We start from the raw sequence: 19,463 nt of genomic DNA, 5'->3' as shown, positions 1-19,463 counted from the left end.
ACATTCAGGACTGAGCTGTTATTGTTTGGGTTTGTGTAAATCCTCACATTGTCAATTAACTCAAAATTCAGCCAAAATAAATTTGATTGTTAACCCTTTGAGAACTGACATTCTGCACTGAATAAGTTTTTTAAACAACACTTTAACCATAAACAGCAGCATGCAATATACACAGCTAAGATATTCCTCAACCAATGGATCAGATCTAAGCTCTGCAGTCCTGTAAGAGCTGAAGTATTGTATGCAGTTCCGGTCACCTCACTATAGAAAGGACGTGATTACATTAAAAGGGGTTACAGAGGAGATCACCATCACCAGGATGTTGCCCGAGATGGAGCATTTGAGTTATAAGGAAAGACTGGATAGGCTTAGATTGTTTTCTTTAGAGCAGATTTATTACAATTACAGTACAGGCTGAAATTATATGCATTGACGCAGGAAGGGGAGCGTCAAATTGGGTGGGATGGTGGGGGCACCATGCCCCTTGCCAATCTGCTACCGGTATTTTACCAGCAGTGGGGTAGGTAGGTAGGTGTCAGGCAATCTGCCCATGGGCAAATGGAGGCCCTTAAGTAAAGGTAAAACAACCAGTGGTGGGGGAGTCCACGCCATGTGGTGGGGCAACCAAGCATACCTTGTCAGACAGGCTGTGGTCTCAGATTGGGGGCAGACGTTTGGGAACCTTGTGCTTGTTTACATTGTAATCACCATCTGCCTCCTGGGACTTGCCTGACTTCCCCTACCAATGCCGTTCCATTAACTTATATGTCAGTCTCCAGAGAACATCTGGGTTGGGGAATGCTGTGGCCACCACTTCCAGTTGGAGGCGGAACTCCCCCTCTCCTGGGCAGATAGAGTGAACCACACAAAATTGGGCTGGCAGTGGCAGCTTCACCTGACTTTCCAGCCAGTGTGTGGGGCCACGTTTGAAATCCTGACCATAGGTATCCATGTAAATACATACAAATACATTTAGTAACCCTCTTAGGGGTTACAGAGGAGATCACCATCACCAGGATGTTGCCCGGGATGGAGCATTTGAGTTATAAGGAAAGACTGGATAGGCTTAGATTGTTTTCTTTAGAGCAGATTTATTACAATTACAGTACAGGCTGAAATTGTATGCACTGACGCAGGAAGGGCAGCGTCAAATTGGGTGGGATGGTGGGGGCACACCATCTAAGATCAACATTACACAGTTTAAGTGAAATAATAAAGTGTAGGAGCACTTCCAGATGTGAATGGAAATTGTAATTCATAGTTCCATCTAGAAAATAGCTAATTTTGGATATTTAATATATACTGCACCAGCATTAGAACATGCTATTGATTAAATATAAATAATTCATATAATTTATTTTGTTTTCAGATTCCGGAGCTGTTTTTACATTTGGTAAAAGCAAATTCTCAGACAATGTTCCCAGCAAATTCTGGCTGAAAAATGACAAAGCTATCTCTATCAGCTGTGGTGATGAACATACTGCATTCATAACTGGTGAGTCATTTGCCCCAACTCAGAACAGATTTATTCGTTTTTCTGTATGCAAAGATGAGGCAGAAATATTTTTGCTTTGACATTTTAGCTACAATAACAAACAAGGGACACATTTTATTACTTCAGCATCCTTTGTTAGAATAAAATCCACTGAGAATGTTTTGAAGGCACGCAGGTCAGGATGATATATCCAGGAGCACACACAACTTGTTGCACCTTGATTTTCCTCCTTAAATGTAACTGTTTGGGGGAGAGAAAAACACAGACACACACATGACACTTTCAACCCATCTGATTCACTAATGTCCTTTAGGGAAGAAAATCTGCCATCCTTACTTGGACTGGCCTGACATGTGCCTCCAGAGCCACAGCAATGTGGTTGACTCTCAACTACCCTCTGGACAAGGGCACCTAGGGATTGCCGATAAATGCTGGCCAGCCAGTGATGTCCATGTCCCATGAATGAATTTTTAAAAATCATCTTGGAGCCTGGCCGCAGTCATTTTGGTTAACTATGACGAGAGTGTGATACACTTCCAAGAGAAATGGCCAAAACTCTCTGTGTTGTAAATTCTGTGACAATTTTAATCTTTGAGTTAAACTTCAAAATTTACTTGAAATTTTCTCTCTCCAACCAATCATCAGTTAGAATTCAAGTGCAACCGATATGTTGGGATGGTGAGTTTTAATAAGAGTTAAGGTGGGATCTAATATTACTAGTTATACTACAAAAACATATGACCAGGACAACCAATAAGCACTGACCCAATCAGGCAGGATGGCACGCATGTATGGACAGCTCATTGACTCTTCACTTTTTTGTAGTACTCAAGTCATCTTGCCTTCTGGGATTCATCCCAAAGGTTTAACTGCTGTCTCCCTTCAGAGCTTTTGTCCATCACCTACCGTAATGAACTCTCCTAAAGTGCCTTATTTTATACTCTTTTTTTCAGGGGTGGATGCCTGGGTGGATTATTGAAAAAGTCTTTTGGTCCTGGCGTCAAGTTCTTTATCTAATCTCCAGGTTGAAAATCCTGCCTTTTTATGTCAGTCACCAGCCATTACTTACTTGGACCTTTGTATGATTCATATGACTAAATTTGGTCATCCTTATTTTATTTCTTCCTTATCACCTCTCAAGCTGTGTGTCCAAACTAATTTTATCCTCCCATATCATCCCACAATTTGAGAGACCGGCTAACAAGTGTTTACAATGGGTGTTCAGTGCAGTTGTTCTGAGCTCTTACCAGGCTGATGAACTGGGCTTTTATTCACTGTAGGCACATTTAATGTTTCCACATACTACTAGATACATACAAACTCTATTCTTTTCTAATTATTTCCAATTTCTAACAGTCACATAATAGGACAGGAAAGTATGAGATGAGAATCTTGCTTTCACTAAATGTATAAAAGGCAACATAAAGTATGAAATACTTGTGATATCTTTCCCTGAATGGTTTGTCACCAAGCTTTTCAAATCTTTCAGCACAAGGACAAATCTCTGATGTTTATTGGAATGAATGGCACCTAAATTGTATCCATTGTGGTATTGATAATGCTTTCTGCAGAGCTGGTTTTTTCCATCATTTAGCCGTTAACAGCAGTACTAAATGAGCAGAAAGTTCACTCAGTTCAATATTGGGAAGACTGAAGCCATTGTCTTTTATTCTCAGTTTAAGTTCTGTTCCCTAGCTACAGATTCCACCGCTCTCCAAGGCGACAGTCTGTTTGCAATCTCGGTGTCACGTTTAATTCTGAGATGAGCTCCAAATCTCATATTTGCACCATTGCTAAGATCATCTATTTTCACCTCCGTATCATCGCTCAACTTTGCCCCTCATCTTCTGCTGGAACTCTCATCTATACCTTTGTTTCCTCTAGATTCAAGCAATCCAATGCACTCCTGGCTTGTCTCCCACATTCTACCTTCCACTTGCGGTCATTCAAAACTCGACTGCCTGCCACTTAGCTTGCGGCAAGTCCCATTCCGCCATCATCTCTGTGCTCACTAACCTATGTTGGCTCCCAGTCAAGCATCATCCTGATATTAAAATTCTGATCCTTGACTTCCAATTCTTCCATGGCCTCGCCCAGACCAATCTCTGTAATCTCATCCAGCCTCAGAATCCAACTGTGCTCTTCTAATTCTGGCCTTCTGTGCAAATTTGGCTGAACCTTCAGTCGCCTGGGCCACAAGCACTGTCATACCCTCCCTACACCTCTCTGTCTCTCTATCTCAATTCCCTCTTTTAAGATACTCTTTAAAATTTAGCTCTTTAGCTCAGCCATTAGTCATCTGACCTTAACTCTGTTGATGTGGCTCCGTGGGGTCATACTTAGTTTCATGGTGCATTTGTGAAGAGTCTTGGAATGTCTCATTCCATTAAAGATGCTATATAAATATAAATCATTGTTGTTTTAAAAGCAAAAGGTGGACAATAATGCTGGAAGTGAAGCCTTAGCTACAAGTCGATGTTTAAAGACAAATGCAAAACACTATAGATGTTAGAAATCTGAAATAAAAACAGAAAAGGATGGAAATGTTAAGCATTTTTAGACCGAGAAATGGAGTTAACTGTCAGATAGATGACATAGCCGCAGCAATGCTGCAATAGTGACAACTGAGACATTTACCATGCCATGAGATTTTTTCTAATTCAGCAATTCTTTTAATTTCTTTCTCTTTTAAGATGCTCTTTAAAATCTATGTTTTCTGATCATTTGCCCTAATATCTCCTTTATTTACGTCAGTGCCAAACTGTGCCTGTTAATCCTCCTGTGATTCTTCTCAGTGCATTTTATGACTGAAGGTATTATCTAAGTGTTTTTGTGGATTATTGTGGGGTGGAATGTTGTCCTTGAATATTTGGGTTTAAGGCTTTTCCTCGCTATGTATTTTTAAATTGTTAACTCATTCTTTACCGTCACCAATGATTTTAATCTGAAAAAATACTAAGATTATGTCAAGAAAAAAAATGTACTCATGTAACTGAAGATTTGGTCATGAACATTTCTTGAATATTTTACTCCCAGGCTGCCAACACTGATTCTTTACATTAGTTTCTATGCGATTTTTGGCCTGATTTTGCCTATTTCATCCTCGCACAAAAGGATCCAGTTGGATTGATGCACTTGATACCAACATTTCATTGTAAGAAGATCTGAAGGGATTAGGGAAGGACTGTGGTTCCAATATTCAATGTCATTTTGCTAGCATCACACTGGGGGTATTAAATCATGAAACAGATTTGAGATTGTGAGACCCAAGCAGAAAATGAAATGAAGTGACTTTGGGGAACATCATGACAGTTGATGGATACCTGCCTTCTTTCATCAATTAATTCTGACATGAGACACAGACAGATCAGATGTTCAAAGATGTATATGTTGAGGAACAATGTGAAGTATGAAATTAAGAGTCACATGAAACATGTTTGTTTATTTGACAGAAAATGGCAAGTTATATATCTTTGGGAGCAACAACTGGGGTCAGCTCGGTTTGGGAACAAAAAACACCATCAACAAACCCACTTGTGTAAAAGGTAAGGCTTTTTGTTCAGGCTCTCCTTTGCATCCTCATACCATAGCAGAAACAATGGTAGAAGAAGCTCCAAGAGTTCCTTCGTGCATTTTATGTTTTCTAGAAACGATATGACAGAAGTATTGTATCAAATTTATTCTGACTTTGCTTGTGCTGAAAATTGTCCAATATTGTCATTACACTTGTTTACTATATTTAGTAATATCAAAATATGAGAAATTAAGCTTAAGTCAATGTTTTAATATTGTTAGGATCTGGTTAGGGACTAATACGTTTATTTTATAGCAGACACAATTTGAAATCACAGTATTTACCAAGCGAATAAAGCCCCAAGATTTCATGGTTTAAAAAAAACAAACAGAAGAATATTTATTATACATGAGTCACAAAGCAAGCAGTCAATACTACATCCTGCACTAACATTGAGAATTCACATGAGTTAAACATGAATTAACCAACAAGCTGTGGTCGAATGTATATGATATATTGCACATTAAATGGCAGACACAACCAAAACATCTCATGAATTTTCCTAGCAACCCACCCAGACAGACGTCAGTGATCTCTGAATGACGCAGTCCTTCCAACTCTGCCCTTCTCATGAGGGATTTCAGTTCCTCTCCCTCAAGGATTTAGCCTCTGATTTCCCTTCAACAGCAGCTTCAACTCCGTCTGGAGGCCCATTTACTTCTACTTTCAATGAGTTGCCAGGCAACAGGACTCAAACTTCGAATTCCCCCCAAAAAAGCTTCAAGCCATCCCCAAATGGCTGTCAAAGGAGACCTGGAAATGGAGTATACGCAACCTGTCTCACTGCTATGCTCTCACTTGCGTTGAGCCCCAAGCATGTCCGGAATTGTAGTCTTTGTTCTCCAAACTGAAAACACATAGAAACAATCTCAAGAGATGGATTGTTTAAAAAGGACATGAAGGAATTGCCAAATAATTATAGGCCAGTTAGTCTTACTTTGGAAGTAGGCAAATTATTAGAATCAATCCTGAGATATCGGATAGGCTGTCACTTAGGACAACATGGACTAGTCAGGGATAGTCAGCATGGCTTTGTTAAGGGAAGGCCATGCCTTACAAAGTTTGATGGAATTCTTTGAGAAAGTGCCAAGAGGATTGATGAGGGTAGTACAGTGGATGCTGTCTACATGGGGGGAGAAATCTCCCATCCCGTTGCACTGCTTTTGTCGCACAGCTGGCCAGTCTACCCGCTGTGGAAGCCAGATTTCCAGTGCTGTCAGCTCTGCACCAGAAATCGGCGTGGAGCTGAATAAATTATGCAAATGTTTATTTAAATCTGTTGTACATTTCATTAGCGGGCCTAAGACTGAAATCTCTGGGCCCACTGGTGTCTCCCCCACCCCCAACCCCAAGAGTGTTTCACTCCAGGGGGGTTTAGTATAGCTCCCCATTTGCGCGGAGCTGGCGGCCGGACCTCGCTGGAGTGAAGGGCAATCGGGGCCCCCCCCAGAGGGTCTGGTGCCGGAGGGGGGGTAACACCCTGGGCATTGCCACCTTGGCAGTGCCAGCCTGGGCCCCTTGGCACTGCCCAAGGGGCAAAATGCCAATGCACAGGGGGCAACTTGGCACTGTCCACTGGGCATCTGGCAGTGCCTTGAGGGCAGGGCCTCTGGGGATGATCGGTGGGGGGGGAGGGGCTCCCGCTGCCGCTCTGCACAGGGGACTGAGTGACAGAGGGACGGAGGCTAGCGACCGGGGATGGCCATCAGGGTCCGTTGGGGCGGGGGGGGGGGGGGGGCGGTCAGCCTGCTGGAGGGGAGGTCCGGTGCGTTCGGAGATGGGAGATGGGGGGTTTCAGGAGATTGGGGTTGTGGGAGTGGGGCAGTGGAGGACATCGAGGTGGGCTGGGGATAGGGGGGTTTCAGGAGATTGGGGTTGCGGAGGTGGGGCAGTGGAGGACATCGAGGCGGCCTGGGGATGGGGGTGGTGGCCAAGGCTGGCCCGGGCATGTTCGCGGGGGGGGCAGTGATCAGGCCATGGGAGGGCCAACGATGCGGGGGCCAGCAAACGAGTTGGCCAGTGATCGGGCAGTGTGAATGTGCTGATCTCGGCACTGACAGTTCAGCACCTGTGCAGTGGTCCTCTCGGCACTCTGCTGCCGGCCTCTCCAATGGGAATAGACCCCACCCCCAGATTTTCAGCATGATTCACGCTAGTGGTCTCTGCAGTGCACAGAGTGTGGGAGATTCATTTTGAAACTCCGGCTGAAAAAAACAGGGTGAATTACTCCAGTTTTTACGCAAATACGACACTTAGAATTTTTTTGGGAAAATCGCCCCCACGGATTTTAGTAAGGCGTTTGACAAGGTCCCACATGGCAAAGTCACCTAGTTACAGGAAGGATGTAAATAAGATTGAAAGAGTGCAGAGAAGGTTCACAAGGATGTTGCCGGGACTTGAGAAGCTGAGTTTACAGAGAGAGATTGAATAGGTTGGGACTTTATTCCCTGGAGCATAAAAGATTGAGAGGAGATTTGATAGAGGTGTATATGATTTTGATGGGTATAGATAGAGTGAATGCAAGCAGGCTTTTTCCACTGAGGCTAGGGGAGAAAAGAACCAGAGGGCATGGGTTAAGGGTGAAAGGAGAAAAGTTTAAAGGGAATATTAGGGGGGAGGTTCTTCACGCAGAGAGTGGTGGGAGTGTGGAATGAGCTGCCGGATAAAGTGGTAAATGCGGGGTCACTTTTAACATTTAAGAAAAACTTGGATGGGTTCATGGATGAGAGGGGTGTGGAGGGATATGGTCCAAGTGCAGGTCAGTGGGACTAGGCATAAAATGGTTCGGCACAGACCAGAAGGGCCAAAAGGCTTGTTTCTGAGCTGTAATTTTCTATGGTTCTATGGTTCTAAAACGGTCAAAAAAGTAACAGCCCATGGGACACAAGGTAATGTAGCTGCCCTTGCAAATGGAAAGCTGTTTCAAGTGCTGTTCCGTAGGGCTCAGTCTTGGGACCCTTGCTGTTTGTTTTATATATGTTATATATCTTTGGACTTGAACTTGGGGGGCATGATTGGGAAATTTGCAGAGAACACTAAAATGTAGTGGATAGTATAGAGCATAGCTGTAAGCTTTGAAATTATATGAATGGGTTGGTGGAATGGGAGGGAAATGGCCGATGGAGTTCAACTCTGAGTGTGAAGTCAGGCATTTAGGGAGGTCAAACTGTAAGAGGAAATACACAAAAAAATGAGAATATACTCAGAGGGGTAAATGAAGTGAGAGATCTTGGTGTGCAAGTGCACACGTCTCTAAAGGTAGCAGTACGGTAGATAAAGTTGTAAAGAAAGGATATGGAATGCTGTCCTTCATAGAGGTATAGAATACAAAAGTAGGGATATAATGATGAAACTGTACAAGACACTGGTGAGGCCACAACTGGAGTATTGTGCGCAGTTCTAGTCACCACATTACAGGAAGGATGTAACTGCTCTGGAGGGAGTGCAGGGAGGATTTATTAGAATGCTGCCAGGACTGGAGAATTGTAGCTACAAGGAGAGATTGGAGAGGTTGGGGTTGTTTTCCTTGGAACAGAGAAGACCGAGGGGTGACATGATTGAGATGTACAAAATTGAGAGGGATAGACATAGAGTAGGTAGGAAGAACCTGTTTCCCTTGGCAGAGAGTTCAAAAACCAGGAGTCATAGATTCAAGCTAAGTGGCAGAAGGATTAGAGGCGACATGAGGAAAACATTTTTATGCAGAGGGTGATAGGTGTTTGGAATTCGCTGCCTGAGCTGGTGGTGGAGGCAGAAACCTTAAACTCATTTAAAAAGTACTTGGATCTGCACCTTAGATGCTGTAACTTTCAGGACTATGCACCATGTGCAGGAAAATGAGATTAGAAAGGGCATCTTTGGGTCAGCATGGACAAAATGGGTCGAATGGCCCCCTTCTTTGCTGTATCATTGCTATGGTTCTATGGATTCCCTCACAATATGCCAATACTTGGTGCATCATTTTTAAGTCATCATTTTAAGTTACTCCTACGATCAGTCACATTATACAAGCATCAGTATTTCATCATTTTATTAATAACTCTCAGAGCTTCCTCCTGAGATAATCCACGTTTGGAAAGATCTATAACTGTAAATCTGATTATCTGTACAGTTCAGGTCGACGTAGTATGAAAGTTCACAAAAGAGTGTGTAAAATTTCCGTAATAAATCTTTGCAGAATTAATATATGATATTAATGATTTTGAAGGTTGCCTGATTGCATAGCGTTTAATGTGATCGTAATAGCTTAGCGATCATAGTATAATAAAAGCTGTTATGAGCTGGGATAAACAGCTGCCACAGCAAAAAGAAGAGTTACAATTCTATATTTAACTCCTTTTTTAAGGAAAGGATTAATTAGACTTTCCTAAATCTACTAATACTATACAACTATTGATTTCTCCGGATATTAACAAGTAACTTAATCATTTAATCTTCGGCTGTTAATCAAGTCCAAATCAATTTGATTATACGTCTGGGCTGTTGAGCCAAGACTGACCCTGCAGCGATTGTCAGTTTTAGAATAAAGTAAATGAGGAATTAAAGACATGCTATTGCAATCTAGTTCCTAAAGATTTAGAAAACTTTAACCATTGAAATAAAGTGGAAAGCAGCTTGTTCTGCAAAAGGAAATATCTGGGCTTACATTATCCAGCTTAATTGGCACGAATGATACAGAAATAAAGGTTTCGTTTGGTGGAACGGAATTAATAGAAAAAGAATGAAACAATTGATGAGATAAAAAAGTGAGTTAAACTTATTAGCCGAGCAAAAATGGGCTTGTTAATCAAGGAAAACAAGTTATTAATCCTTGTATGGACTTGCATTTTAACTTTGATACAAGTAATGTAGAATTGTCACATGGAGGGAGTGAGAAATTTGTAACACAGGCAATTTGCAACGAATATTTTGATTTGTAGGCACCTAAGATACAGATCTCAAAACTAACATATTTGCATCTCCAACCAAACCCATTATTTGTGGTTGTAAGTATTCCCGTTTAAGTACTACTACAAGTACTATATACAGCATGCTCAATAAATTAATGAAACAAGAGTTCAATATTTAAGCACCTTTATTTGTGGAATAAATTGTAAATAAGAACCCCACCTTGAATACATTCATGTCCTTGGCATGCCCCCCGATGCTTTGTGGCCAATGAATTGTATTTGAGGTGTAGCTACATAAGCAAATGTGCCAGCCATTGGTATATACCTCGGTCTCACAATCAGTTTTGATTGTTTTGGTTGAGGAATAAATGTTGGTCAGAACATTGAGAAACCCTCCTACTTTTCTTCACGCTATGAGGCAGGACCTTTATGTCCACCTAAATGGACCGAGAGAACATGGTTTGAGAGATGTCTTCTCGCAATAAAGCCCTAGACTCCAAACTGCACGTAAGTGTTAGGTCTGGGAATGTTTGTGCATGTCCATAATGGGGCTTGAATTCACAACTGACTCATATCAAAGTACCACCATTGATCTAAGCTGACATTGTTGTGGAACAGAGGCATTGAAAGGCAAAGAAACAACATAAACAGGTCAGGGGTGAGATGGTGGAAATCCAGAAAATTTGAGTTCAAGACAAATCAAGAAAATTGAAAGACATATTTACAAGCATGCAGGGTAACCACATTCCAACAAAATAAACAGATTGAAGAACTGTGACCCTAATTTAACTACTAAAGCTGAACAAAAGAGAAGTTAGAAAAACAAATTCTAAAGGAAGGTGGAGAACACCATTAAGCAGGAAATGTTTAAAACAAGGCTGACAGCTAGAACCAATGAGGGAGACTGAAAGTAGCATGACTGTGGATGGCAAACATAAGAAGAATTTGCATTCATTTAAATTTAGTAAAATGTCCCATTGTGCTGCAAAAGAATGTGAATGAAACTTCGACACCAAGCTGCATGAACGTAGAACAGAAAACCAAAAGCTTGATCAAAGTGATCATTTTAAAGTCAGAGAGAGAGATTGAGAAGTGGAAAAGTTTAAGAAGGGTGTTCCCCAGTTGGGGCCTAGATAGCTGAAGGCATGGCCTCCAATGGTGGAGAAATTGAAATTGGGGATGCACAAGTGGCCAGAATTGGAGGAGCGCAGATTTCTCAGAGTGTTGCAGGGATAGGGAGGGCTGAAGTCTCTGAGAAATCTGAAAACAAGAATGGAATTTTAAAACTGAAGAGTTGCTGCACTGGTACAGAGTTTAGGTCAGTGGGTATGTGGGTGATGCGTGATCAAGACTTGATTCGAGTTACAATATGGGCAGCACAGGTCTAGATGAACTCAAATTTAAAGTGGGTGAAAGAGGAGGGGCTGGCTAGGAGAGCATTGTAATACTTCAGTCCAGAGGTAACAATGTTTGGATGAGAGTTTCAGCAGCAGAAAAGCTAAGGCAGCAGCAATGTTGGGCCTGGCGGAAGTAGGTTGTCTTGGTGATGACGCAGGTACATGGTCAGAAGCTCATCTCCAGGGCAACTGTGTTACCAAGCTTGTGAATGGCCTAGTTCAACCCCAAGCAATTGCCAGGGAATGCAGTTGCCAGGGAAAGGGATGGAGTTGGTTGCGAGGGAAAGCAGTTTACGGTGACAGTATGATGTTCCTCAAGCATTATAAAAAAGGTGAGATGTATCAGAAGGTAATTGAGACCTATTAATGGTGCAAAAGGAGTTTGAATTGAAGAATAACTAAAATGAATAGGCAGCATATACTGAATGTTTACTTCCTAGAAGTATTCGTTAGTGGAGGTATGATTTGCTTGCCATCCAACACAGATCTAGAATGGAAATTAATGACAATTATATCATTTGTATGAATGTCATGGATGGCTTAAAGCACTCAAAGCCAGTAAATGGCTAGGGACAAATGCTATTATAAAGAGGGTGTTAAGTGGAAACAACATTTGTAAATGATAGCAATCATTAGAAAGGAGTTTTTGAATAATAATGTGGTGACTCTTTTTTAGAAAAGGAAAAGCAATAAAAATGCGAATCTTACGTTGGTTTCAGGCAAAATAATGGAATTGATATGAATAATCTATTATATGGCAGACAGCACAGTTTCCGAAAGGATAGATTGCCTTCTACTTTTTAAGGACACGACAATTAGGTTTAGTTTTGGAAAGTCCTCTGGTATTGTAACCCTCAACTTCTAGAAAGTATTTAATAATATAATTGGAGAGAAAGAGGAAACAATGGATGGGTTGACAGTTTTTTTTGCAAGAATAAAGATAGCAACTTGAAGGATATGTCAAAAAACATCTGAGTGATGAAAAGCTGTGGTATCATTAGGAGCTGCCACATGATGGCGTAAGAGACTAAGTGGTGGATGAGAAAAGTGTAATAGTAGCAGAGGAAGAACTATGGAATGAGGACAGTTGAGACCACAGCATATCTTGTAGAGACAAATATGGAATTATAGTCATAGAAATCATAGAAACCCTACAGTGCAGAAACAGGCCATTCGGCCCATCGAGTCTGCACCGACCACAATCCCACCCAGGCCCTACCCCCATATCCCTACACATTTACCCACTAATCCCTCTAACCTACACATCTCAGGACACTAAGGGGCAATTTTTTTTGCATGGCCAATCAACCTAACCCGCACATCTTTGGACTGTGGGAGGAAACCGGAGCATCCGGAGGAAACCCACGCAGACACGGGGAGAATGTGCAAACTCCACACAGACAGTGACCCAAGCTGGGAATCGAACCCAGGTCCCTGGAGCTGTGAAGCAGCAGTGCTAACCACTGTGCTACCGTGCAACAGAAATAAACAATAAAACAATTAAATAAAAGCAAAATACTGCGGATGCTGGAAATCTGAAATTAAAGCAGAAAATGCTGGATAACCTTCGGTCTGGTAGCATCTGGGGAGAGAGAAAAATAATTCCATATGACTCTTCTCTAATTCAAACTGAATGTTCAGCATTTGGATTTGCATAGTGTACTATCAATGTGCTAAATGGAATAGATTTCAAACAAATCTAGTATTCAAAACTGGGCGTCTGAGTTGCTGTGGGCTATCAGCAGCAGTGCTCTATACAAACACAATCTGTAACCTCATGGACCGGCATATCCCCCACTCTATCATTACCATCAAACTGGAGCATCGGCCCTCGTTCAATGAAATGTGCAGGGGACATGCCAAGAGAAACACCAGGCATACCTAAAAATGAAGTATGAACCTTGTGAAGCTACAACACAGGACTGCCTGCATGCCAGATAATGAAAGTAGCATGTGATGGACAGAATTAAGTGATTCCATAGCCATTGGGTCAGATCTAAGGTCTGCAGTCTTGGCAAATCCAGTGTGAATGGTGGTGGACAATTAAACAACTCACTGGAGGAAGAGGCTCCACAAATATCCCCATCCTCAATGATGGGGGAGCCCAACACATCAGTGCAAAAGTTGTCAAATGAAGCATTTGCAACAGTCTTGAGCCAGAAGTACTTTATCCACAAACTATCTCAGTCTCCTCTTAATGTTGCCAGTGACACAAATGTCAGTCTTACCCAATTCAGTTCATTCTACGTGATATCAGGAATGGCTGAAGGCACTGGATACTGCAAAGGCTATGGGTCCTGACAATATTCCAGTAATACTATTAAATACATGTGCTCCAGAACTAGCTGCATCCTTAGCCAAGATGTTCCAGTACAGCTACACCAATGCCATCTACTTGACCCATGCGTCTACGCTGGATCATTAGAAAAGTGATGCAAGGAGTCATTGACAGTGCTATCAAGCAGCACTTACTCAGCAATAACCAGCTCATGGAACTCAGTTTGGATCTACCTGGGCCACTCCTCTTGTGAGGTGCGAGTGACTGCCCTTGACATCAAGGCAACGTTCGACTGAGTGTGGCATCAAGGAGCCCTAGCAAAACTGGGAATCATTGGGCAAACTCTCTGCTGGTTGGTGTCATACAAAGGGAGATGGTTGTGGTTGTTGGAGATCAATCAGCTCAGTCCCAGGACATCACTGCAGCAGTTCCTCAGGGTAGTAGCCTAGGCCCAACTGTCTTAAGCAGCTTCATCAATGATCTTCCTTCGTTCGCTGATGACTGCACAATTTTCAGTCGCATTCACGCCTCCTCAGATACTGAAGGAATCGATGCCCATATGAAGTAAGACCTGGAAAACATTCAGGCTTGGGCTGATAAGTGGCATGTAACATTTGTGCCACACAAGTGCCTAACAAGAGAGAATTAAACCTCTCCCCTTGACATGCAATGGCATTGCCATTTTTAAATTCCCCATTAACAGCATCCTGGGGATTGCCACTGACCAGAAACTGGACTGGACTAGCCATTTAATTACTGTGACTGCAAGAGCAGGTCAAAGGTTCAAAATTCTGCAATGAGTAATTCACCTCCTGACTCCCCAAAGCTTGTCTACCAGCTACAAGGCACAAGTCAGGAGTGTGATGGAATACTCTGTATTTGCCTGGATGACTGCAGCTCCAACAACACCAAAGAAGCTCGACACCATTCAAGGCAAAGCAGTCTGCTTGATTGGCACCCCATCCACCACTTTCAAACTCCACTCCCTCCACCACTGATGCACAGTGGCAGCAGTACGTACCAGCTATAAGATGCACTGCAGCAACTTAGCTTAAACAGTATCTTCAAAACCCTCGACCACCTAGAAGGACAAGGGCAGTGGATGCGTGGGAACTCCACTACCTGCAAGTTCCCCTCCAACCCACACAGGATCCTAACCTGGAACCATATTGTTATTCCTTCACTGTTGCTGGGCCAAAATCCTGGAACTCCCTCCCCACCGGCGCTGTGATGTACTTACACCACATGAACGATAGCTGGTCCAAAAGGGTGGATCATCACCACCTTGTCAAGGGCAATTGGGGATGGGCAGTAAAAACGCTGGCCTGGCCAGTGACACCTACACCCTGTGAAATAATTTTTTAAAAATGATTTGCTAAGATGCTGTATTTCCTTGTAAATAATATCATGAATCTCTTGCATCGTGCCTATACAAGAAGTATGATAGTTGTGCTATTAAAATGGAGCAATAATAACTTGTGCTTTTTATTTCTCATTTGCAAAATTGTAATGTGTTTGTGTCAAAGCAAAGTTTCATGAAAAGAAAGTTAACTGCCCCATTGGAGTAAAATTATTTTTGAACAATATATTGATTGCAGTTTGAAGATTAGAACAGGATTTTGTAATAAATCTGTGTTCTGTTTCAGCACTGAAATCGGAGAAAGTGAAACTTGCTGCCTGTGGGAGAAACCATACATTAGTTTGCACAGGTATGATGGGCTAGGTGATGCTGGGTTTTCAAGTATATTATTGAATATAGCTGTTTAGAATTGTAAAGACTTGGTTTAGATTACAATGATAAAATATATAACTGCCTAAGTTAACTTGTCATATGTAATTGGAACCTCCCAAGAACAGTGGGGCTCCAGCACCTCAGTTTTGTACCTCCAAGTTTCTTCAGCCCATACTGAAAAGAAGCACTATATTTTCTAGCCAGCTTTGCTCCCCATGTTATATAATATTTAAATTGATCAAATTTGCGTGTATATCAAATGTACATTATTTGATTTATTTTTGCTCATGCTTTGCCATTATAACTTCTTAACATTTACATAGAAACATAGAAGGTAGGAGCAGGGGATGGCCATTTGAGCCTGCTCCGCCATTCATTACGATCATGGCTGATCATCCAACTCAATAGCCTAATCTGGCTTTTTCCCCATAACCTTTGATCCCATCTGCCCCAAGTGCTATACCAGCTGCCTCTTGAATAAATTCAATGTTTTGGCATCAACTACTTCTTTGGTAATGAGTTCCACAGGCTCACCACTCTTTAGGTGAAGAAATGTCTCTTCACCTCCGTCCTAAATGGTCTACCCTGAATCCTCAGACTGTGACCCCTGGTTCTGGACGCTCCCACCATTGGGAATATCCTTCCTGTATCTACCTTGTCTAGTCCTGTTAGAATTTTATAAGTCTCTTTGAGATCCCCCTTCATTCATCTAAACTCTTGCGAAAACATCCTAACCTAATCAATCTTTCCTCATACATCAGTCCCGCCATCCCCGCAATCAGCCTGGTAAACTTTTGCTGCACTCCCTCGAGAGCAAGAACATCCTCCTCAGAAAAGGAGACCAAAACTGCACACAATACTCTAGGTGTGGCCTCACCAAGGCCCTGTATAATTGCAACAACACATCCCTATTCCTGCTTTCGAAACTTCTCACAACGAAGGCCAACATGTCATTTGCCTTCTTTACCGCCTGCTGCACCTGCATGCTTACTTTTAGTGACTGGTGCACAAGGACACCCAGGTCCTGCTGCACACTCCCCTCTCCCAATTTACAGCCACTCAGGTAGTAATCTGCCTCCTTGTTTTTGCTTCCAGAGTGAATAACCTCATACTTACCCAAATTATACTGCATCTGCCATAGATTAGCCCACTCACCCAACCTGTCCAGATCATTCTGAAGGATCTCTGCATCCTCATCACAGTTCACCCTCCCACCCAACTTGGTATCATCTTCAAACTTTGAGATGCTACATTTTGTTCCCTCATCCAAATCATTAATATATATTGTGAATAGCTGGGGTGCCAGCATCGATCCCTGTGGCACCCCACTAGTTACTGCCTGCCAATTTGAAAAACACCTATTAATTCCTACTCTTTGTCTCCTCTCTGCCAACCAGTTTTCTATCCATCTCAATACACTTCCCCCAATCCCATGCGTTTTAATCTTGCACGATAATTTCTTGTGCGGGACTTTGTCAATCGCCTTCTGAAAGTCCAAATATACCACATCGACTGGCTCCCCCTTGTCAACTCCTACTAGTTACATCTTCAAAGAATTCCAACAGATTTGTCAAGCATGATTTCCCCTTCATAAATTCATGCTGACTCTGTCTGATCCTGCCACTTTCATAATGGAATATGCTTTTGGTAGGCTGTAATGCCACAATATGGACACTGCATGTACTGTGTGGAGCTGATTTTTAACCTCTGTTCACAGATCTTCCACCACTTTGTTCTTTGATAAAGATAGCACAAGGATATTAATGAGCATTTACTTGGAGTAGGGCTGCCACTTGAAGAGTTTTTTTTTGATTTGTGTCACAAGTGAACTTACATTAACACTGCAAGGGAGTTGCTGTGAAAATCCCCTAGTTGCCACACTCCTGTGCCTATTCGAGGTACACTGATGGATAATTTAGCATGGCCAGTGCACCTAACCAGCACGTCTTTCGGACTGTGGGAAGAAACCGGTGCACTTGGAAGAAATCCACGCAAACACGGGGAGAACGTGCACACTTCGCACAGACAGTCACCCAAGCTGGGAATCGAACCTGGGTCCCTGACGCTCTGAGGCAGCAGTGTTAACCACTGTGCCACCGTGCTACCCATTGGTGAGGAACCAGGGAATGCATCCCTGGATGATCACAACAACCCCACAGCCAATTAACTGTGAGGAGCGTTAATTGGTTGGGGATAACCACTCACTCAAGCAGAAGTCCCATCTCAGAATTGCTGGCCAATCAGACTGATTTTAGTGATGTCAGTGGCAGCAGTAGCCAATCCCCTGTTTTTATGCCCTGGAGTCCACGACCAGCTAAATGCAGGGGGTCACATGGGGGGGGGGGGGGGTGGTGGTGGTGGTTGGTGGTGTGTTCTTGATGGAAAGGTCAAAGGGAAAGAGAACATCCATGGGGAAAGAGGTGGGGGTACTTGGGTTGGTGGGAGAGGACGCCCAATGTGGAAAGGAGGCCTTTGAGTGTGGTGGTCCCCTTCCCTGCCCAAGCCCCGAGCAGGGTGACCTGTTGGGCTTCCCCTTGAATTAGTCTCACACAAGAAGCAGCCTACGCAAAAGCCTTAAATGGGGCAATGATAACCCTAGGCTTCACACACTCCATGTAAAATTGTGGAAAAATTGCAGATGGCGGCAGGTAGATCACCCGGGGAATTTGACGAACCGCTACTATACCCCCCACCTCCTGCCTTTCTCCCCTTATGAAGTTCCTATGCCCACATTTCTAGTACGTTTTGCCTGTGCAATGTGTTGAAATCCTGTGTCTACATGCATTTACTGTCAATATTACTCTGTTTAAATTCCTCTGTCCTCACTTATAATTGAAGCTACCTGTTTATACATGTCACCCTGTAATTGCAACCAGCTGCTTTTATAATGGAGACTGAATTACACCTGTCTACCCCGGTTCACTTGGGTCTGCTTTGAACTGCAGAATAGACATGGCCTTGACTGCAATGCTATGGGAGATTGACCAGCATAAAAGTAAATTCTTAGCGCTTCAGCTGGCCTTGTCTTTTTTAAAAATCAGGAACTTGCATGACTTTCTGGTAGGGCATCAACCAGTGTCTTTGTGATTGAACTATCTCCCTCAATTTGTTTTATATTGTGCAGCACATGGAGCCTAACTTAGAGTTGACAGTCTTGTCTGGGCCTGGCTAAAATGTTAATTTTATGTAGTGCATTTCAATTTTAAGAAAAGATTGGGTGGAACAACTTTTTGCTTTTTAAAGATGACTTTACAATATTTGGATAAGTGAATAGAAGTCCAGTTGTTTTTTTTAAAACATTGTTTTGTTTTTTGCTTCTTCAGTTCCACCCCTTTTGTGGGTTGGATCTTTGCTTCCCATTTTTCAGCCACTACTGTTTATCCTAAAACACACTGTTTATCTTAAAAACCTCAAATAAAGGTCATAAATAATGATGAAATTATAAGGATCATGAAGAAATGACCAATCTATCTGTTACACAGAACAAGGAAACCTTTATGCCTCTGGTGACAACAGTGAAGGACAGTTAGGCCTGGGAGATACTGAAGAAAAAACAACATTTCAACGCGTGGAGTTCTTCACACATAAGCAAAAAATCAAACATCTGGCAGCTGGATCAAACATTTCAGCAGCTTTAACTGGTGAGGAATTTTTAAACAGTATTGAGGCTCATTGTGAATTATTGACTACCTAGATTCTAGGCAGGACAGATTTTATGGTTGTGGTGTTTACCTGTGTGTCTTCGAAATATTCCCTTTCATTATGCCTTTTACTTTTTGATCCTTAATCATGTCTGAAAATGTTCTGCTACAATAGGTTCCATGTTATAATTTACAAATCTGAAATGAATCTCAATACAATGTGCATCTTTTTTTCTTGCCCTCAAAGAAAGAATACTATAGAATTATAGAATCTGCAGTGGAGAAGGAAGCCATTTGGCTCATCGAACCTGCACCGACAACAATCCCACCCAGGTCCTATCCCCATAACCCCACATATTTACCCTCCTAGCCCCCCTGACACTGAGAGGCAATTTATCATGGCTAATCAACCTAACCTGCACATCTTTGGAGTGTGGGAGGAAACCGGAGCACCCGG

At 42.4% G+C, this 19,463-nt stretch overlaps 1 protein-coding gene across 3 annotated transcripts in view; it reads left to right on the top strand.

Moving 5' to 3' along the window:
• The window catches only part of LOC144506445 (X-linked retinitis pigmentosa GTPase regulator-like), a 111,196-nt gene that overhangs the window by 21,999 nt on the left and 69,734 nt on the right, over positions 1 to 19,463 (top strand). For all 3 annotated transcript variants that reach the window (XM_078232571.1, XM_078232570.1, XM_078232573.1), the window contains exons 2-5: positions 1,370 to 1,495; positions 4,948 to 5,040; positions 15,280 to 15,342; positions 18,848 to 19,006. In XM_078232571.1, the coding sequence (XP_078088697.1) occupies positions 1,370 to 1,495; positions 4,948 to 5,040; positions 15,280 to 15,342; positions 18,848 to 19,006 (441 nt within the window). The remainder of the gene's footprint in view (positions 1 to 1,369; positions 1,496 to 4,947; positions 5,041 to 15,279; positions 15,343 to 18,847; positions 19,007 to 19,463) is intronic.

This window comes from Mustelus asterias, chromosome 17 (genome assembly GCF_964213995.1).
Source record: "Mustelus asterias chromosome 17, sMusAst1.hap1.1, whole genome shotgun sequence".
Taxonomy (NCBI): domain Eukaryota; kingdom Metazoa; phylum Chordata; class Chondrichthyes; order Carcharhiniformes; family Triakidae; genus Mustelus; species Mustelus asterias.
The sequence above is the reverse complement of the archived record's forward strand: the minus strand, read 5'-3'. Positions and strand labels throughout refer to the sequence as shown.